This window comes from Moschus berezovskii, chromosome 1 (assembly GCF_049115385.1).
Source record: "Moschus berezovskii isolate FMDL1 chromosome 1, NW_MosBer_1.0, whole genome shotgun sequence".
NCBI classification, from domain to species: domain Eukaryota; kingdom Metazoa; phylum Chordata; class Mammalia; order Artiodactyla; family Moschidae; genus Moschus; species Moschus berezovskii.
Genome location: NC_142460.1, coordinates 121148124 through 121171374, shown reverse-complemented (window position 1 = coordinate 121171374; position 23251 = coordinate 121148124). Strand labels below are relative to the sequence as shown.

The window sequence follows — 23251 nt, the reverse complement described above, 5'->3', positions numbered from 1 at the left end:
TTTCTGGGATAGATCACCTTTTGTTGGAAATGCTGAATTTACAGAGCATTTTGGGAAGAACCTCTGAAACTCTTATTTGCTGTTTGTGTGGAAAAGTTCAGTTTTTCTAGAGCAATTTTCAAAAAGATTTTGTTTGGAAAAAATCAGTACTTTTATGGAGCTATCAAGACTAATAATACTGATTGTCACACATTTCTGGACTGGTAGAGTTCTGTCTCCTCCCAGATCTGAAGCAGAAAGTAAATAAGAACTATGAGTGAGTGAGTGTTAGTCACTCAGTTGTGTCCAACTCTTCATGACCCCATTGACCGTAGCCCACCAGGCTCCTCTGTCTATGGAATTCTCCAGGCAAGAATACTGGACTGGGTAGCCTTTTCCTTCTACAGGGGATCTTCCCAACCCAGGAATCGAACTCAAGTCTGCACTGCATACAGATTCTTTATTGTCTGAGCTACCAAGGAAGACAAATAAGAATAATAACTTTCTAAAATATTAGGATCAATATTATCTCTTGCCAATATTCGATATTTTTCAACATTTAATTTTCATTTATTTTGGTTTCAAGTTAACCTTGAAGGCTGGATTTTATAAGTATTTTTTAAAATCATAGACACATTTTAGTTTTTACTTAGTTAAAACTCACTGGAAAAAGTAGAACTGGAGTCATATACCAAAAACAATAATGATTTGTTATTATTTAAACTTCCAAGTCTTTCTATTCCTCAATTGTGGATCCGTTGCCTCAATTCAGTTCAACCAGCATTGTATAAAATTGCAGTTTAATTCATGATATAATGAGATTTAACATGCTCATAAAATTCTTCCTTGATGATCATGTTTGGCCTGGCCTTAGCTCTCCCATAACCTCACTACACCTCTTTCACTTACCAAAATTTGTCTTCTCTGGAACAAATATATTTTCCTCTGTCTCCTCATAGCGGCCTTTTCATTCCCTCTTCTCTACCTGTATCTAAAAATCCTGCAAATATGCTGATTAAGATAATATAATTTGATTTGGTTGAAGCAAAAAATAATAATAATAATAATGAAGGCATTATACACATCTCTGGATAGTTTGTCTCTTTTCTTACTCCTACTCTTAGAAAAACTTCAGTCACAAGAACTGTGCAGTTAGCAAGCTCTCAGCATGACCCTACTTATTCATCAAACTATTTGAAATCATGGCAAAGTTTGTTCCTCCATATTTTATTAAACTCAATTAAGTAATGGGATCTTTTGTCATCAACTTCATCTTCCATGGAAAACCCACTGCACTTTGCAGTTCATGAGATGCCAGCCATTCATTTCTTTGTGGTGTTGAAAGTAATTTGATTTATGTCTTGCTCTAGTTAAGATGCCCATCTCTTCCAGCATTTTTGACTTGGAGTTAGAGGCTGAGGTCAAGTTAACAATGGTAATCTGTCTCTCTGTAAGCAAACAATGAATCACTATTTGGGTTTTAAGACTATGGTAAGATTTGACTTGGCAGCTTGGTTCAAAGGTTGTCAGCAAAATGTATGAAAGTGGCCTGCATCTGGAACCTCTGATCATTGATGTCAAGGATTTCCTAATGAGGCCACCAATATAGTTGTGAATAATTGCAAAGAAGTAGGAGTGGTTAAGGAATCATTAGTTCTATGCCCTATTTGGACTGGATTGATTTGATCTAGACTTAATAATATTAAAAGCTCTTCTAGTCATTCCCAGGGCACGAATGAAAATGCTTTCAAATTATTAAGAAAGAATGTGACTTATTCAGGACAACGTGTAAGGCAAGAGGGATAACATGAAGTAGTTCATTTCAGTCTCTTACTTTGGGCCAAGTAAACTGCCTTTAGAAAGGGAAAGAGCTTCATAAGAGTTGCAATATTTTATTACTAACTGAATTGGAGTTTGTTTTAGAAAGTTGGCAGGTAAAGCAGCTGAAGTTGAGAGGAATAATTTGTAAAAGTTAGGGGCCAATTTTTTTCAAGTATCTTGTTCTTAAGGAATTTGCACAAGGTGATGACTTTGCTATGAGGAAAACTCTGAGATCTAGTCAATTTTGAGTTTTTTGTAAATAAATTCAATGCCTGCTACATAGTAAGCATTGAATTAATATTTGCCAGTGAAATGAATATAGCTTTAGTGGTTGTTTATGAGTGAATATTTACATGTCTTTAAAATATCAGCATTAACAAAAAGCATTTGTTTTCAAAAGCCATGGCTTAAAAACAATGATTTTTATGATTTGAACTGACAAGAATCTACTTAATGCTGCTACAGTTATTTGCTCTTATCACATTGTGCAAAATAACACTAACAGGTTCTTTTGTGTTTCTGTTTTTGATGCTTTATTTCTCTATAAAGAGGGGATAATATTCAAGATAGACATCTGTTTGCCAGGTGAGAATTTGAGCTGATCTCTAATACAGAAGTTTCATTAGTATATGTGACTATCACTCATTGACTTTCATTGACCTTAATACTGACATGAAGAAAATTTTCATTAAGGATTCATTTTACATGAATACCGAAAACTAACACTCTAGGATAATAGTCAAAAAACAATTGCCTCTCGTCTGGTAGCAAATCTGCAAAAAGAAAATAATTTCTATTAACTGTGCTGTTCCTGGGGTCTATAAACTTATCTTGAGTATGCACTGAAGGGAGTATTAACATACTTGAGTAGAAGCAGAAACACTTGGGTTTTGGAGATTCCAGGGTTCCTTGCCAAGTATGTAAGCGTCTCCTATACCTGGTCTGCCCCCTTTGTCTAACCTCCATACTGCACATGATCCAATCTGTGAATTCTAAGCAGATAATACTGAATGTTTCCATCCTCAGGGTAGAATTCTGGCATCTAGTATGATTGGTGCTATCCACCAAAACAGAAGATTGGACCTGGGTGTCCTTCTTTCTAGATTCTTCTCCTATCCCTTAAGTTTTATGGATCTTGTGGAAAGCAGTCATTGGTGACATAGCCTCTCAAGCTTAATATGTAATTATTTCATAGAGAAGCAGAAAATTATGGAATCTAATCTTATTTTATCAGTTTCTCTGGTTGTGAATATAGCATAGCTAACTTATTGTACACTCATACTAAAGTAGAATGTATCAGATTTCCATCATTGTAGATGTTTTTTCTGATCATTTTCATAATAAAAGTTTTCTGAAAAATAAAACTAAATAGAGTTATGGAAATGACAAAAAAACAACATGATCCTCAGGGGGGTGACTTTCCCAGGGTAACATGGGTAAGAATTGATAACTCACAAGTCTCCAACCAGTTCTCCTCTCTCTGTATTACCCTGGTCCTGTGAAATGAGGTGAGAACATGGATCTCAAGTCCTTTCTTGAAAAGTGAAAGTGAAAGTTGCTCAGTCGTGTCTGACTCTTTGTGACACTATGGACTGTACAGCTCATGGAATTCTCCAGGCCAGAATACTGGAGTGGGTAGCCTTTTGCTTCTCCAGAGGATCTTCCCAACCCAGGAATCAAACCCAGGTCTCCCACATTGAGAGAAGATTCTTTACCAGCTGAGATGCAAGGGAAGCCCAAGAATACTGGAGTGGGTAACCTATCCTTTCTCCAGTGGATCTTCCCCACCCAGGAATTGAACCGGGGTCTCCTACATTGCAGGCAGATTCTTTACTGAGTTATCAGGGAAGCCCTCCGGTCCTATCTTAAGGGCCCATAAACCAATAGGATATGTTCCTACCCCCACCCTACCCCGCAATAACTCCTGGGAAGAAGTATAAAGTCATGCCTAAGAAAGTGATAGTGAGTCACCAGTGCTGACTCAGACTGTGCATACTTTAAGCAAATGACTTCACATTAGTTTCTTTAGTTTTTGCTGTAAAATAAAAAAAAATAATAGCCATTCCCTTGCAGAGTTGTTCAGTTTATAAAATGAAATAATACAGGGAGAGAGTTTAGAACAGATCTGATGCACCGTAGATACTCAGAGAATGTCAGCTCTTTAGGGAGGAGCCTTTCTTCAGTTCTCCAATTCATTAATTTCCCATAACCTACTCTCTGGTCATTCTTACCTTCTTTTATTTCTATAAACTGTTCCCCTCTCTCTGCCTGAATTCTTGTATTCTGAACATCTGCTGGGGGTAAAAGTCTCCTAACCACAATTTTAACCATGCTACTTAATTCACCTTTTAGTAGCTGAATAAAACATAAGATTGAAAAATAGGCCTGCATAAGTTAACCCTTGGTTTTCAGAATGGATATATTTCTCCTGGGCCTTCTCAGATGGTGGTAGTCATAAAGAACCACCTGCCAATGCAAGAGATGTAAGAGATTTGGTTCTATCCATGAGTCGAGAAGATCCCCTAGAGAAGGATATAGCGACCCACACTAGTGTTCTTGTCTAGACAATCCCATGGACAGAGGAGCCTGATGGGCTACAGTTCAGAGGGTTGCAAAGGCATGACTGCTGCAACTTAGCACGCACATACAGATGCCTATTTCTCCTGTGGGTGTTAATATAATCCATCCACATTAAATTGAAATGGTAAAGTTCTTGACATTTTATGTACTGTTTGACTTTTATCTGGAGCACTGACAAGGAGGAAATATTGTTAACAAATATTTATTAGTACTGTCCACACATGTGGAGGATGGCAATCACCAGGTTCCACAAAAAGGCGACAGCCATCGTGAAGGCCCCAGTGAGATAACATGCTGATCGTGGCACAGAAGGTTCCACTGCAAAAAGGAACATTGTCACTTTGACTTCAACACTAAAACACTCTGAACATTTCCTTAATGATTATGTCATGTATGAGCATATACTCAGAAAACAAGCCTTAAAATGAGCCAGGTGGAACTTGCTTTCATCACCTGTGTAAGCCCCAGGTCTTAGCCTCATTTCCCTTTTCTGTTCCACATGCTATTTTCCAATTCTGAGCCACTGGATTATCCATGCTCTGTAGCTCTTACAATAATGACCTTGCCCTCTCAGCCTGCCCTCTCCAACTAGTGCTTTAATTGCCAAGGTAAACTGAAAAGGCCTGTTATCAAAAAATGTAAGGATGCCTGCATGCTGATTCAGATTTGCTTCTTTGCTATGAACTTCTGCAATCAATGTCTTAAAATTTTCTAGCCTGTTTGCAACTCAAATATAAGTGTTTTGGGCCATTTTGGAAGAGAGATGCCATATGGCAAAAACAAGCAAACATATAACAACAAACAATGAGAGAATTACTTAGGAACCAAGAGCATTTTCCTCTGATCTCTTAGACAATCTGTCATCTGGTCCTATTTATTCCACCTCAGAGAAAGTCTCTTGGAACAACCCCTTATCTCCATCCTTTTCCAGATCTCCAATTCAGGTTTTTGTCTCTCTCTAAGATGCAATGGCAAGCCACTCCAGTACTCTTGCCTAGAAAATCCCGTGGATGGAGGAGTCTGGTAGGCTGCAGTCCGTGGGGTCGCTAAGGGTCGGACACGACTGAGCGACTTCACTTCCACTTTTCACTTTCACACATTGGAGAAGGAAATGGCAACCCACTCCAGTGTTCTTGCCTGGAGAATCCCAGGGGGAGCCTGGTGGACTTCCGTCTATGGGGTCACACAGAGTCGGACACGACTGAAGTGACTTAGCAGCAGCAGCAAGATGCCTACAATGGCCCCCACAATGGGCTCCCATCCTCCAGTCCAATATGCACACTGTCATCAGTCTGACCATGGTGTTTCTGTGGCAACTTGCAAGCACCAGATCAAGGCTTCAGTGTGATATTAAAAATTCCTCACTTTTAAGGACCAGCACAACTCTTCAACATCATTCTTGTTCCTAAACCCTGTCCTGTAACCATGAAGCAATGTGTCTATCACTTTCAATAAAAGACTTTACTCATTCATTCTCTTCCTTCTGACAGATGAATTTCTACTCTTCTAGACCAGCAAGCCACTCCAGTACTCTTGCCTAGAAAATCCCATGGATGGAGGAGCCTGGTAGGCTGCAGTCCGTGGGGTCGCTAAGGGTCGGACACTACTGAGCGACTTCACTTTCACTTTTCACTTTCACACATTGGAGAAGGAAATGGCAACCCACTCCAGTGTTCTTGCCTGGAGAATCCCAGGGATGGGGGAGCCTGGTGGGCTTCTGTCTATGGGGTCACGCAGAGTCAGACACGACTGAAGTGACTTAGCAGCAGCAGCAGCAGACCCAGTTCTAATGCTGTCTCTCTGAGGATACCTTGGTTCCCTCCTGATAGCATTAACTATTCATTTCTTTTAGATTCCTTAGCCTTTCTTACATGTCTGTATGTAGCACTTGTCAGAATGTTCTATGTCAATTTTTCACATGTCTTCCTGAATCAGTTCTCTTGGATTCTCCAAAACAGATACTGCTGCTGCTGCTGCTAAGTCGCGTCAGTCGTGTCCGACCCTGTGCGACCCCATAGACGGCAGCCCACCAGGCTCCTCTGTCCCTGGGATTCTCCAGGCAAGAACACTGGAGTGGGTTGCCATTTCCTTCTCCAATGCATGAAAGTGAAAAATGAAAGTGAAGTTTCTCAGTCGTGTCCGACTCTTTGCAACCCCCTGGACGGTAGCCTACCATGGGATTTCCCAGGCTTATTCAATTTTATACCATCAGTGCCAAGCACAGGACCTTGTGAATAATACAATGTTGAATAAATGTTTAATAAGCAAATGAATGTATACACATACCAGCCAGGGAGCCAGTGTTCTGTTTTTGTGTAGGATCAGCCTTGCACACAGTCATGCATATTGGACTAGAGAAGTATCCCTTCCTTCTCTTTTGTTTCCTTCAACAAATATTTATTGAGCAACTTCTGTGTTCTAGGTTATATGAGGGGCAACAGGCATATTAAAAATGATAAAACATTGCCTCTTCCCTGGAGATACTTTCAATTTTAATAAGAAGGAAAATCAATAAATTAGTAATGTGGTTTGGGTACCAGTTTCTTAATAGTCACCCCTTCTATGTTTATTACTGGACCACGGACATGTCTTCTTCTCTCTGAGGGCCAGCATTTGAGATAAGCCTTGAGTTGTGCATGGTCATCTCCATCTTATGCCCTGACACCTTAGGACGTGCAGAAGGTCTTAGGAGAACCTTCTTGAAGTGTCTCAGTAGCTCAGAGAATGGTATCTGATGCAAAGAATAACAAGGTCATTGATCCAAGGGTCAGGACCCCTGGGTTCTAGTTTTATCTCTGCTATTAATTGACTATGACCTTGGGCAAATGATTCAGTCTATTTGGATGTCTTGTCTGTAAACTGAGTGTCTTGTTCTATACTCTAGATTAATAGCTCTCAACTAGGAGTTCATCATGGAATTTTAAAAATATGTCTCTTCAGTTCATACCAAAGAATAATGAATTAGAATTAAATCTCCCAAGTTAAGGCCAGGCTGTGTATATTTAGGAAAAAAAAAAACAAAAACTTGCGGGTAATTTGGAGAGGCTCTGACTGAGCTATATCTGCTCTCGATAATATCTTGATATCTGAGGTCTCTGGGCCTCTGTCTGGCAGGTCCCCACCCTGACTGAGACATGGAGACTCTAGGCCACTCCGGTCTTTCTCCCTTAATAGGCTGTGAGAACCAGGAACATTGTTTCAAGAAACAATCAGATCAGTAGCTGACATCATAGGTCTTCCTGAAAGAGAGGAAAGAGATGCAGAACATAGATAATACAAAAAAAAAAAAAAAAAATCCCCAGACACTTGTGGGACGCTAGTGATCACAACCAGCACCATGGGTCTCTCTGCAGCTTCTTGAACTTTAAATGGACTCAGCTATTCTGATGCCCTCATCCCCATGGATTTATCCTCTGATTGAGGCACAAAGATCTGAGTGAGCTAATGCATCAAGCCATGAAAAATGAACAATTAAAACAATGAAGTTGTCAGTTCTTTTACCAGATTGCAAATAAATAACCTGCCTGTCAGCCTGGCTGTTCTGCTGCACCATTAGTTTAATACAAAGACATTCTGAGAAACGGGTGGATGACAGCTGATCTATCACAAGGCCTTTGATAGGGACCTGAGCAAAATATGCTGTCAGAAACCACCTAAGGTCAATCCCAAATTGTAAGAAGCAAAGTATTAGATGAAATTTGCATATACCTCTCTGACCATCGTGAAAGCTATACATTTCTTTTTTTTTTTTCTTTTTTCTTAACCAGTGAGATGGTAGGTACTTGTTTTGACAGTCTAAAGCATCTTTCTGCTTATGCTTATTTAGCTTGTCAGGAACTCTGTGCTGGTATAGATGGCCTTGGAGTTTGTAACTGTCACAGTGATCTTGGGACTACACAATGTATCTCCTTGCTAGGCTGGACAGGGTCTTCCCATGAGAAATTACTTTGTGCCGTGACAAATGCTAAGACAGTCATAAATTTCTAGACAAAAAGTCAATTCATTGCATTTTCCTTTATGTATGCTTTGAATTCTGTGTGCCATCTCAGAAAACATTTGCCAGCCAGCTATATCTCTCATGGAAAATAATTATGAATATATAAGGCAGTAGACAAGACAATTAAATAAAGACAAATCCATTATATTCTCTAGTTGAGATCTCATTCATCTTTATATTTTAGTGGAAAAGTAAAGATATGAATGACCTCTCAGGAGTCACTTTGAAGAAGATAACCCTTATTTCTTAGAAGCAAAAAAGCACTATTAGAAAGTCTACCCATCGTAAAATTAGGTGAGAAGCAGTGTTCATGAGGTTTTCAGGGTTAATTAACGTGTCTAATTGACTTTATTTCAACTTGAATTTAGCAAAATGACTCCTCAGTTTTTAATAAAAATCATTCAAATGCCTGAGAATGCAATAAATCAAAAATGCAATATTTCCCCTTCCAAAATCTTTTGGGTATTTATCTCTATTCAAGTCATATCTCATGGTAAAAGTGATATAAATTCTACATAAATCAAAAGATAGTAATTGTCAATTCAGTCTTATTTTGGAGTACATTCACTGATTAATTCAAAGGGTGAAATCTCACTTTAATTGTGTTTCAGTCACTAAGTTGTGGCCGCCTCTTCGTGACCTTTACTGCAGCACTCCAGGCTTCCCTGTCCTTCATTATCTCCCAGAGATGGCTCAAACTCATGTCCATTGAGTCAGTGATGCCAGACAACCATCTCATCCTCTGTTACCCCCTTCTCCTTTTCCTTTCAATCTTTCCCAGCATCAGGGTCTTTTCCAATGAGTTGGCCCTTTGCAACAGGTGGACAAATTATTGGAACTTCAGCTTTAATATAGAAAAACAACTTAAATCTAGAGAAGCCACCCACAGAGGTTTTGTGGTTCAGAATGATTTAAACTAGAAAGTGGCATGGATTATACTACTTCAAACTGGTTTGACCAGTTCTTCCAGGGGCCTTGATGGCTAACTAGTAAACAAGGTGAATGAGAAATTGTCAATATAAAACTCTCCAGGCTGATTTTCATACCTACTAAGTTAAAGCACAACTTGGTCTATTATCCGACTTTGTAATCTCTTCAATGTTATATAAAATTAGCACCCTTCTCACGTCCTAAGAAAAATCCCTGAGAGAATGGAAAAAAGCTCAGAGTTCATCCTAAGGCCATCTTAGTTTTGTTCAGATTTTTCCACTTAGTAACCTTACCATTTGTGCAAGTGGTTTGATATCTGCTTATCTTACTATGTGTACAGTAGCACCTGCTTAAAGGAGGCCTTACACATATTAATAAAATCAAACACTGTTCTATGGATAGGAGAACCCCAAAGTTATTTTGTTAAAACCAAAAAATAATATTATACATGAAGCACTAAGAACAACAAGCAGTTCATTATATGGAAAAATCCACTGTGATGTGCATTTAGTCTTTTACTTCTCTTAGTTTTAGCACTTGAGAAGTCTCTTCTTCTTGAGTCTTACTGTAGGTGTATCTGGGCCCTCAAGATGCTTCCCAGGTTCTTGCTGGGCTCTGACCTCTCAAGAATCCCAAGTCATTCTCAAAGTGACATTCATTACAACATGTCCTTTGGTTCCAGTAAGTAAAAAATTTTTTTAAAAAACTGATGATATTTTTTCCATATTTTTATATTATATAGTTCTTTAAAAATTTGTAATTTTATGTTGATTTCTATAACAACTTGTGCATAAAGCTATTATTAGTAACATAACTATTTAATAACATGATCTCTAAGGATAAATCAGAAGCTACTTAAAATACTTGGGAATATAGAGATTGTGATAGACTGAATGATAGGCTCTCAAAGATGTCCCAGTTTGTGCAATCTGTTAATATGTTATCTTACACAGCAAATGGGACTTTGCAGAAGTGATTAAGTTAAGGATTGGAGATGGAGAGATTTTTCTGGATTACCTGATAGACCTAATATAATCAAAAAGGCTCTTATAAGAGGGAAACAGGACTTCCCTGAGGGTGTAGCAGTTAAGACTGTGCTCCCAATGCAGGGGGACTGGGTTCGACCCCTGGTCAGGGAACTAGATCCCACATGCTGCAACTAAAGATCTGGCATGCCGCAACTAAGACCCAGCAGAGCCAAATAAATACAAATAATTAAAAAAAAAAAAGAGGGAAGCAGAATAAAAAGAAGAAGCTAAGCTGCTGGCTTAGAAGATTTGAGAAAGTGGCTACAAGCCAAGGAATATAGGTGGGTTCTAGGAACTAGAAGAGGCAAAGAAATATCTTTAAGTCTTCAGAAAAAATGCAGCCCTACCAACATCCTGATTTTAGACTTCTAACCTGCAGAACTGTGAGAGAACAGGTTTGTTTTTAAAAGCCACTAAATTTGTGACAGTTTGTTACAACAGGCATAGGAAACCAATAGAGAAACATTTATAACAATATCAGTTCAGTTCAGTCGCTCAGTCGTGTCTGACTCTTTGCGACCCCATGAACCGCAACACTCCCCATCCATCACCAACTCCCGGAGTCTACCCAAACCCCTGTCCATTGAGTTGATGATGCCATCCAACCATCTCATCCTCTGTTGTCCCCTTCTCCTCCTGCCCACAATTTTTCCCCAAATCAGGGTCTTTTCCAATGAGTCAGCTCTTCGCATGAGGTGGCCAAAGTATTGGAGTTTCAGCTTCAGCATCAGTCCTTCCAATGCACACCCGGGACTGATCTTTAGGATGGACTGGTTGTATCTCCTTGCAGACCAAGGGACTCTCAAGAGTCTTCTCCAATACCACAGTTCAAAAACATCTATTCTTTTGTGCTCAGCTTTCTTTATAGTCCAACTCTCACATCCATACATGACCACTGGAAAAACCATAGACTTACCATTGTCAACACACATACACAGGTGTTTGTGTATTGCCCACACACTATTTGGGAATTATATCAGTAACTCATAGGCTTCCCTTGTGGCTCAGCTGGTAAAGACTCTGCCTGTAATACAGGAGACCTGGGTTCAGTCCCTGGGTTGGGAAGATCCCCTGGAAAAGGGAAAGGTTACCCATTGCAGTATTCTGGCCGGGAGAATTCAATGGACTGTATAGTATGTGGGATCACAAAGAGTTAGACACAACTGAGTCGCTTTCACACATCGGTAACTCATACATACTTGGATCTTTCCCTTTGGAACTTTTTTCTCCTCCCTGTTCTTCTTTTCCCTCACCTTTCTCTTCCCATTACATATACTCTTTCTAGTGTTTCAGATCTGTTAAATGGTAATCTCCTCACAGAGAACATTTGAAACAGAACACATCCCATCCCCTCTCTGCCAGTCTAAATTAAGGTCCCTGATGTCATTCTCTCTCATAGCACCCTACCCCCTTACAACATTTTAAAATTAGATATTTATTTGAGTGATTATTTTATTGTTTTCCTCTTACTTCTATTGCAAGTTTGAAGGGTACAAGTACCATGTTTGATTTTGCTCACTGTTGTGAACCTAGCACGTAGTAGGTATCCAGGAAATATCTCTTGGCAGAATAAGAATGTTCCAGAATTCTGCAAGTTCAGTTTTGTAAGATGGAGTGAAAGCATGCCTCATAATGCAGTCTATCAGGGATCATGAGGCAACAAACTAATACACCACCTTCTCCTTCAGAGGACAAGGAGCAGGTTTTGCTTTAACTTTGATTTCCTCAGGAGTCCTAGTCAGAGTCATTCAGCCAGATGACAACTGATAGATGTTTTTCATGATGCATATATAATCTACGAAATACTTTAGTATTTCTCAAAAATTATCTTTAATAACATTCAAAATGCTTTTGCTGCTTTTATTTCCATTTGCACTTTATTGGTTTTCAATATGGGGTTTCCCAGGTGGTACTAGTGGTGAAGAACCTGCCTGCCAATGCAGGAGATAAAAGAGATGTGAGTTAAATCCCAAATTGTAAATTCCTTCAAAGACACTTAAACATCCATTTAAGAACTGACTTTGAGAATGTCAAGAGATCAATTTTTCCTGAGTAATTATTTATATCTTTTGCAATTTTGATTCCACTGGAGTTCAAGAATCAAAGCTAAGGATTTGCTTGAACTCTTCTTGGGATGGAGAAGTGAAACATTTTTGTGAAGCTTCAAAATGAAGAACAATTAAGAAGGATGTGGATAAATTTTATTTATATGTATTTCAGAGACTTCATGCCATGTGATTTCAATGTTTTTTAGAAAGATATCAATCTTTATTTCTTTTTAATTTTTTAATTGGAAGAAAATTGCTTTACAATATTGTGCTGGTTTCTGCCATATACAATACAAACCAGTCATAATTATACTGGTTTATGAGAACCAGTATCACCTCCTTCTTGAGCCTCCCTCCCCTCCCTTCATCCCACCCCTCTAGGTCATTATCCCAGAGCATCAGGCTGGGCTCCCTGCATTACGCAGTAACTTCTTACCAGCTATCTGTTTAACCTATGGTAGTGTATATATGTAGGTGCTACATTCTTCATTCATCCCACTCTCTCCTTCTCCAGCTGTATCCACAAGTCTGTTTTCTATATCTTCATCTCCATTCCATCCCTGAAAATAGGTTCATCAATACCATATATATGCATTAATATAGAACATTTGTTTAGAAAAACATTGGTCTTTAAATATTAGATACTTTCCCCATATTATTCTGAATGTGTCTATGGGTTTTGCCCATATATAGCGTCTCTGTTAAATAGTTGATGCTGATTTTAAGTATAAGGGTTTCAATGGAAAGGAAACAGATTTTACTGAAATGCAATGAGAGTCCCCTGTGTTGCTGTGTCTACTCAGTTATTCCCCATAACAGTCTGTGAGAGCTCTCATTGATCCCACTGTACTGAAGAGGAAATTGAGGGTCTTACTGACTATGCTGAAGCCTTTAACTGTGTGGATCACAACAAACTGTGGAAAATTCTTCAAGAGATGGAAATACCAGACCATCTTACCTGCCTCCTGAGAAATCTGTATGCAGGTCAAGAAACAACAGTTACAACTGGACATGAAACAACAGACTGGTTCCAAATTGGAAAGGAGAATGTCAAGGCTGCATATTATCACCCTGCTTATTTAACTTATATGAGAATACATCATGCGAAATGCCAGGCTGGATGAAGCACAAGCTGGAATCAAGATTGCCAGGAGAAATATCAATAACCTCAGATATGCAGATGACACCACCCTTGTGGCAGAAAGTGAAGAAAAACTAGTCTCTTGATGAAAGTGAAAGAGGAGAGTGAAAAAGTTGGCTTAAAACTCAACATTCAAAAAATGAAGATCATGGCATCCGGTCCATCATTGCTTGTCAAATAGATGAGGAAACAATGGAAACAGTGAAAGACTTTGTTTTTGTGGGCTCCACAATCACTGCAGATAGTGACTGCAGTCATGAAATTAAAAGAATATTTTTCTTCCTTGGAAGAAAAGCTATGCCCAACCTAAATAGCATATTAAAAAGCAGAGGCATTACTTTGCCAACAAAGGTCCATCTAGTCAAAGCTATAGTTTTTCCAGTATTCATTTATGGATGTGAAGGTTGGACTACAAAGAAGGCTGAGCACTGAAAAATTGATGCTTTTGAACTGTGGTGTTGGAAAAGACTCTTGAGAGTCCCTTGGACTGCAAGGAGATCCAACCAGTCCATCCTAAAGGAAATCAGTCCTGAATATTCATTGGAAGGACTGATGCTGAAGCTGAAACTCCAATAGCTTGGCCACCTGATGCAAAGAACTGACTCACTGGAAAAGACCCAGATGCTGGGAAAGATGGAAGGCAGGAGGAGAAGGGGACAACAAAGGATGAGCTGTTTGGCTGGCATCACTGACTCAATGGACATGTGTTTGAGTAAGCTCCGGGCATTGGTGATGGACAGGGAAGCCTGGTGTGCTGCAGTCCATGGGGTCTCAGAGTCGGACACAACTGAGCAACTGAACTGAAGTGAACTGTGGTCTTAAACAATTGTGTAAAGCCAGAGATAACGTCCATAGTGGTTCTGAGCCTCCCTGACCCAAAGTTCATGCCATTTCCTCTAGACCACACAATCTTCAATGGATCTTGCAGACCAGCACAGTAATCATGAGGCCCCTCTCTATCAAAGCAAATCATTCAGAATATTTCTTCCCTCAAAGCCCCAAGCCAGTGGGCCCCATACCTCAAGACGGGAAATGTCTAAATAGATGGGGAAATTGGAACTTATTATGCAAACACTTCTGTGTTCTGCATGGCCACTTTGACTACTTAATGTTGTTATTCTCCTCAGAGCACAGAATTTTGTGGCCATATTTGCTGTGGCCCTGTCAAGCTTTATCCTCAGTAATGCCATGGCAAAAACAGATCTTCCCAGTGATGGGAAGAATTTGTAGAACCACAGTTCATGGTTTCTGAATTTACCAGAATGCTTTAAAGACACACATTTGATTTTTCTGATTGTTAGCCTTTCATTAGGGAGTACCTTTCATCACATCACAGTGAAATGGGGCTGATGCTCTTATGTATTTACTGACAATGATGTGAAGGAAGTAAGAATATCACAAACATCCACTTCTAGTCACCTCTGAAATGCCATGACCAGTTCTTCTTGCTTCACCGCTCATTAACAAGTAATCAACTTCTCAACCAGTAAAACCAGATGTGCTCTTTGGCATACCTAGCAAGTTCAGGATAAGTTTTACTGATATATATGTGAATAATCAGTGATTCTTAGAGAAAAAGGATGTTTAGATCAACAGCAGACTAGTATATAAACAGTTGTTCACATGCTGAGTCAGATTCCACCTAATTCTCTTACTTGTACATATCCCAGTCAAGAAGAAAGGAAAAAATTCTCTTTTTTAAATTAATCACCCATATTTCATTAGTCTTTTTTTTTAATACTAAGCAAGCAGCCAAGGGCCTTTAAAGTTAGAATACCTAGTTTGTCTACCATTGCTGTCATTTCTACTTAAAAAGAAAACTGGAGGATGAAATGATCTGAAGGATCATGGATGCTGAGAAAACAAATAACCCCACAGGCACACAGAGCGGCCAATGAAACAGAGGGACCCCGTGACCAAGGCAGCTGATAACTTCTCCAGTGTGAGGGTTTTCTAAAAGGTTTGTTCTTTCATGATGCCACACCCCCGAGGTGATAAAAGGTTGATCCGGAAATTGTTATGCAACTTTAGGTGCAGCAAGCTAAATTATCTGATTTTTTTTCCCATTGAATTTGTTTGAACTGTCATCAGATACAACCATGAAATTCAAAATGTCTGCTTGACTCCAACTTGTAAGCTGAGAAATTGAGAAATATCTAGAAAGCCTTTCTCTTTTCCTAACAAAATGGTATGATATTATTTAGAAGTTGGGAAGGAAACCTTTTACTGCTTGGACTGTTAAAAAAAAAAAACCTCAAAACCAGCAGAGTAGCTGACAAGTGACACAAATACAGTACATACTAATGCACAGAGAGAAACAACCTTGAGAGTTTAAACCGGCTGCACCAAAAAAAAAAATCTTTATCCAGATATGTGGTCCCTCATGAATTATACTATTATTTTAGTTGATTTTACCTGACATCACCCTATGAGTTTCTTTAGTGACAAGAAAATTGCAGTCGGCCCTTGACAGTCGGTCACAAATTGACTGAACAAAACAAAATCAAACACTGAAGTAATCCCCAACTAAATTTAATGAAACCTAAATCCCAATGGGTAGCACACTTCTGTAGGCAATGGTCTTATTTAATAAATTTTCCCCTCCTTTCACTTTTAGAGCTATATATACACAGACAAATTTAATTCATTGGGTCTACATTTCCTCTTTCCCTTAGTTTGTCCACCAGGCACATACGGGAAGGACTGTAAACAGGTATGTCAGTGTTCAGCTGAGAATGAGGAGTGTCACCCAGTCACAGGGAGATGTACCTGTCTGCCTGGCTACCATGGAAACCGCTGTCATCTCCGTAAGTGTGTTCTGTGCTTTAGTTGTAATTTATTGAAGAGACACTGCTGGAGTGGGTCATCACTCGGAATGCAAAAGGGCAAATGTTAATTCAAGATTCTAATTCATTGTAAATCCTATGGGAGTTTTTATCAGAATGGTTGAAAACATACTTTCCTGTGTAACTCATTCTCCCATTTGCCTTGCCTATTCAAAATATCCCCCAGAAAAAGATAAGAATTAAAGAGAAAGAAAGAAGAAAATATGAACCAATTATTATAAATCGATATATAGCAAATGGCAACATATTCAGAGTGATTCATAAAGTAAGTTAGTTCCACAATCTGCTTTTTGGAACAATCAAGTTAAATAAATTGTTATTTTGGAGTGAAAACAGTGACTTGCTTAAATAACAAAATGCCAGTTGGCTCACTGTTGTACAATAAAAAGAATAGTCCCTTGACCAAACACCTTATATTCATTTGTTAGGACATTTTAACATAGAATTGGTTATAGGAGAACACATGATAAAAACTCCCAAGGAACATGTTAAAGTGTTCAGTCAGCTACTTAATTTTTAAGCTAGTAATTATTTATAATGTACCTTTTATAGGTTTAAGGATAAAATGATTTGGCTTTAGTTTCATTTTTCCACCAACTTGGCCCTTGCTACTTTCTTTTCTCCCCAGTTATTCCTATAACAGGTTTTTGGGTTTTTTTTTCCCTCCCTACTTTCCTTTCCTAATCCTGCAAGTATATGGATGAGTTTTGGATCTCTCCCAAAAAACACCAGCCATAAAACATAGACTCATGGTCAAGCTATTGGTTCCCATTTTCCACAAGCCATAGAATATATATTTTGAATATCAATTCTCACATTTGTCCTAATTTTAAACATTACCAACTAAAAACACAGTTAAGCATGTACAAAAATCGTTTCATATACCCATAGAATCCATAACCATTGCATTACTCAAACTTACAATGAAGAGCTAAAGCATTAAATTAATAAAATTTTAATTCTTTTTTCGGTCATGGCAAATCTCAAGCAATGGAAGAAAGGAGTGATTTTCTCACAGTTGATGCTGTCACATTTCTCAGGAAGAATTTCTTCTTGATATTAAGGATATTTCATCTGAATAAATCAAAATTAAGTTACATAAAGCTGGTCGTACTTCCATTTCAGAAAGCCAGCTACCTTGGGCTGAAGGAGAGCTTTGCCTTGAAAAAGCCAGGTTGAGGCTGGGAGCCTCTCCCTGACTAGTCCGATGGGCTCAGTTCCAGGCAACACGTGGTTGGAAGTTGCTGCAAAGGTTTCTTGGCAACATGCACTGTAATTACAGGACGACAAAAGAGGGGTTCAAGAAAATATCTGTAAAAGGTGTGGCTGGCTCAAAAGCAAACATTCCAGCAGCCAAAAACAACCGGGCTTTCATCTTCCCAGGTTTGGAGTGGAGAATCAACATTTTCTCTCAGTAGAGGTCAGAGGAAGCAGACAAACTTGGAGTAGGAATCTCACCACTTTTCCTTAATTTAAACTGGGTGGTTTAGTCCCAGTCTATGGATAGCAAGCAGGGAGGAAAACAAACAAACTTGATAGATGTAAACTCATCTTGCTATGTATTTTATGACCAACATGAAATTGTTAAGTGATTACAGATCCTGGAAATCTTTTGTTTCTCCAATCTGCAGTATGATTTATTAGAAGTCTCTCTGAGTGAACTGAAGGTATTAGAATCCTCTAGAACCATAGACCACTCTGTTGACAGTATCTATAAGAAGATCCATAACACTTGGTTTAGGATGCTTTAAGAAACATGGGCCACAGGATAGCTCACCTGTGCCAAGAGGAAGATGTCAAGACATGTGTGGAAGCTTGGCTTGAATGGTCTTGCTCATAGCAATGACTATTCAGACAGACCAAATCTTAGTATCTGTTTTTAATTGTAAAATAAAACTGTGCAACAATGGCTGGTGCATATGTGAATAAATTGGTCAAATACTACTAGGAAAACAGACTGAAAAACAGATTCATGCTTTTCATTTGCTTTGGAGCTAAGTGTCTCAAGATACAGTCACAACCTTGCTTGTTCTAACTTCCTAATTAAACTTCTCAAATGTCATTCACTTCATCATGGTATGCAGTAACCTTTAATATTTAAACAAATCAGAACGGAGAATTCATTTCCAAGCTTTTTCTTAGTTAATCTCCTTCATGCAGAGGCGGTGGTTCAAGGATAGGGGAAAATATTAATAATCATCTTCTAATGAAAACTAATGGCTTCCCAGGTGGCACAGTGGTAAAGAAATATTCTGCCAGGGCAGGAGATGCAAGAGACGCGGGTTTGATCCCTGGGTTTGGAAGATCCCCTGGAAGAAGAAATGGCAATCCACTACATGTTCTTGCCTGCAGAGTCCCATGGACAGAGGAGCCTGGTGGACTACAGTCCATGGGGTCTCAGAGAGTTGGACATGACTGAGCACGCGTGCGTGCATGCGCGTGCGCACACACACACACACACACACTGGAAAATAACCAAATATCCCTTGATCAAGAAACAAAATTTCCTGGGAAAAATAATTATAAAGAATAGAACAAAGGCCAAGAAATGATCAAAGTAGCATTTTAGGAAATGAGAGAGGGGAGATTGAACACCCTAACAAGCCAAATGAAATCATTATCTCCCAGGTGTATGTTTCCTTGTTAAATTTAAATAGTGAACATCTGAGCAAGAGATGTGTGCATGACTCTAGAAGTTAGACTTTCACATAGTCACAGAATTATATGAGAAAGTAGAACTGTCAGTAAAATAACTTATTCTTGGGAAAAAAAGTTATGGGTACTTTTGTAAACACATATCATACTCAATATAAATTTAATGAGTTGCGGGATTAAGAGGTTAGTGCATATACTGTCTTCCAACAGATGTTATGCTCATTAGAAGGTTAATTTCATCATATTCAGTGTCCCGATTTTAAAAGGATAATTAAGTTGAAGGCTTATTTTCTTTCTGTATACCAAGAAGAAACAGCAAGAGATGATATTTTCAAATGCAAAACCACCGTTCAGACATTTTGAAATGAGTCTATGTCAGAGAGAAATTATGTTTTCCAAGTTATTTCAATTCAAATGAAAGTGATCTTAAAATATAGATCTTTACATATATCAGTTATATAAATTCATCAGATAACAGCATCTAACTCTACTTTCCTTTTAACTGATGTTCATTCTTTTATACCCATTATTATATCTACAGTTCAACATTTTCTTCGTTAGTTAATAGGTAAATTTCACTTTATGGGGTGTTTTCTTTTCCCTATTTGAACAAAAACCCATTTTTTATATTAGTCAATTTAATTTAACCTCCTTTTTAGAAGCAACATACCGGCAGTACACACCACAATTCATTGTTTCCAACTATACCTTGATCTTTTTTTGTGTTTTTTTCTCCACTGTCAAGCAAGCAAACATTTATTTTAAGCATCATATAATAATGATAAAGCTATTAAAAATTGCATTCTGAAAGACTGACCCAGACAGACATGAAAGCATTTTATATTTTGGTGAATACGAGGAGACAGAGACCCTTTAAACCACTAGTTCTGTTTTTAGATACACTCTATTGAATTTTGGTAAAGGAAAAAAACAACTTCTTAGGAGGACTAAAGAAAGCTCTAAACCAAAGAAGTATCCATTAACTATGAGAACTGGCAACCCTTGGAAGGCAGAAACAATAGGAGAGAATGTGAAGTGCATTCCTCTTTTTCATAGAAAGGAAAAAAGTAATACAACAGCTGCAACAGAGAAGTAACCTTTGATAAGAATGATCTTAGCTGTTTTCCATTCATTGTCCATCTTGAAGGATTTTATTAATATTTTAAACCTGAAAGAGAAGGGAAGAAGGGAACTGAAAGACAGAAGGAGAACCCATTTGAGTCTGAGGCTCAAGATGAGACAGTGGATTCTAGGACAGGATATAGACAGGGATTATAAACAATCTGAGTCTCAATAAAAACCATTCTTTGGTGTCTAAAACCTGCTACATGTGCAACACTCAAAAATGTTCTTTACCATCGATTCTTACATAGAAATACAGGATAAAATGGAAGGAAGCCAGTGTCATTCAGTCTCTAGTTTAGTCATTTTTAGAACTATGCTTCCAAGTGAAAACATTGTGCAAGAGGAAGGACCTCAGGCAAATATGAAACCTTTGCACTCAGGTTAAGCAGATAGGGAAAGGGTTTTGCCATAGGCCCACCAATGATCTTGCCACTGTGAAAGAAACTAATGGCTACCATTATCTTGGGAGCTAGCTGAGATTGGTGATATGCTAGGTGCCCTACTTGTTCACACAACAAGCCTGTGATTCTGTTATCATCCTCTTTGGGAGGGAAGAACTAGGAGCTCAAAGGAAGGACTTCTCAACAACGTTAGCAAGTGGAAGATACAGGGTTCAGATCTCAGTCTTTTCAAAATGTTCTACATCTTTTTATTTTAGAAATAAGACAGGAAAAAGTAAACTTGTCTTTACCAGGTAACATAATTTTGTGCAATAACATTTTTAAGTAACTGTACTCCCTCATCTTCAAATAATTGTTGAGCCAGATGGACCTGAGGTCTCTTGAAACTAAAACTTCTGTGATTTTAAGACTTTAAAGTACCAGACGTTTCATAGAGCAAGACAGCAACATATTTGGAAGTGCTTCAAAGTCATTAAGTGCTTGAATCCCTGCTACATTTTCTCTTCTAGTTACTTATCCTATTTCTACTTAAACTCCTACAGAGATGGGTAACTCACTGCCTCATGGTAAAAGCTTATTCCAATCCTGGACAGCTCTTTCCAATAGCATTTCCTTATTGAGATAATATCTCCCTTCTTCCTTTTCCATAAGACTCCCTTTTCATGTGTGAAGACAGTTCTATCTTCTTAGGTCTATTTTCTCCTGGCTAAATACCCCCAGTCTTTCAATCATTGCACAGATAATGTGGTTTTCAGGTCACTCTTTGCCCTGCTCAGTCTCCTTTTGTTATGAAGTCTGGCCATTTATCTACCTCTTACACAGGTATCATCATGGTCAGCCAAGATCCATGGATATGAGCAGAAAACTGAGACGCTAATAGAAAATTAAGATGCTTCCTCCATGCTTGTTGCCGTTTTGAATTCTTATGTGTATTAAACCCAGATCATTCCAGATCAGACAAACTATACTTAGACATTAACTGAAAGAATGACTTTTTCTAGGCAGGAATAAAGCAACCTTTTTGGTGAATTGTCTTTTTTTCTGAGTATACTCTAAAAGTGGGTAGATTTTCAAGGAAGTTCAAGGTTAAGTTTTTTATATCTTATTAATAAACAGCCTCAGGAACTCTGTCCCCATCTGTATTTCTAAGGCATCATCCATATCCATTTGTATCCTCAGATAAGTCCATCCCTTGAATCAGTATCTTGAAGGTGATAAGAATACCAAAGAAAAGTAATTGGAATATTGAGTTAACCACATGATTATGGGCATGAAGTTAAGCACTGATAGCTTCAAGTTACAATACCGCATATGGTTTTGTTCTCTTTCATCAGGATGCCCAAAAGGCACTTATGGTCCTTACTGCCGAAGGAAGTGTAAGTGCCTGAATGGTGGCAGCTGTGACACCATGATTGGAACCTGTGACTGCCTTCCTGGCTTCATCGGGGCTGACTGCAGTCAAAGTAAGTCACTCTATCTACTATGAATTTGATATGCTAAAGCAGAGTTTTAAAGAACAGCACTTAGAGAGTACATGTTTTTGCATTTATTTTGCATAATGATTTACTGCAGTAACAGGAGTAAATTCTAGGTTGAGTACTTCTGGCAGGAATTTGATTGAGAGCTGAAGTCAGTGAAGGCAGCCAGGAAGCCCTCTGGTCACAACCTCTCTTGCCCCAGCAATGCTGGACTCAAGTCAGGATAAGAAAATGTGTTTGGCAAGATCAGAGCAGACTGGAGATTCCTATGTACACAATGTCAAATTCATTGTCCAAATTTCCACAATTTCATTTATCCTCAGCAATTTTCCAGCTCAAAATTGAGTAGTTTTCCCTACCTAAAAGTAACCATTTCCTGAAAATCCAAAGACCTTAAGTAACTACCTATCATACAAACTCTGGGAGATGGTGAAGGACAGGGAATCCTGGCATGCTGCAGTCTGTAAGGTTGCGAAGAGTCGGACGTGACTGAGCGACTGAACAGCAACATCATACAATTAACTACTGACATAAAATTTAAGGGACCAGATATAAATTAAAGATCCCATACAAATGCTCTGGCTTAGACATTGTGGGAATATCCTTAGCAAACACGTTTTGCTTTTATCAAATCTGTCAGTTACCAACTATTTAGACAGTTCACAAGATGATGATGGTCTTTAGGGAGGATGGAGGAGGCAATGAATTGGAGAGGGCATGGTGGGAAAGTGATCCTGGCAATGTCATATTCTTTAACCTAGTGCTGTTGAAGAGGATGTTTGTTTGGTGATCCTTTATTGATCTGTTCACTATTATTATATTTTTTTTGTGCTCTATTCTGTATCTTCCCTAGTGGATGTCCCAAGTGGCTCAGTGGTAAAGAATCTGCCTGCAATGCAGGAGACCTGGGCTTGAGCCCTGGGTCAGGAAGATCCCCTGGAGAAGGGAATAGCAACCCAATCCAGTATTCTAGCCTGGAGAATCCCATGGACAGAAAAGCCTGGCAGTCTATGGGCTACAGTCCATAGGGTCAAAAAGAGTCAGACATGACTGAAACAACTTCACATGCATTCTTTATCTTGTACTTCACAAAAGAGTAAAGGCCTTTTCTTTCAACTTTTCATTTTATATTGGAGTATAGCCTATTAACAGTGTTGTGATAATTTCAGGTGGACAGCAAAGGGATTCAGCCATACATACACAGGCATCCATTCTCCCCCAA

General features: G+C 38.7%; 1 protein-coding gene across 1 annotated transcript in view; it reads left to right on the top strand.

The window, feature by feature from the left end:
* Positions 1-23251, top strand: part of LOC129551748 (uncharacterized) — a 691626-nt gene that overhangs the window by 637988 nt on the left and 30387 nt on the right. Inside the window, exons 18-19 of the mRNA XM_088833084.1 lie at positions 16200-16331; positions 21886-22014. Of these exons, the coding sequence (XP_088689210.1) occupies positions 16200-16331; positions 21886-22014 (261 nt within the window). The remainder of the gene's footprint in view (positions 1-16199; positions 16332-21885; positions 22015-23251) is intronic.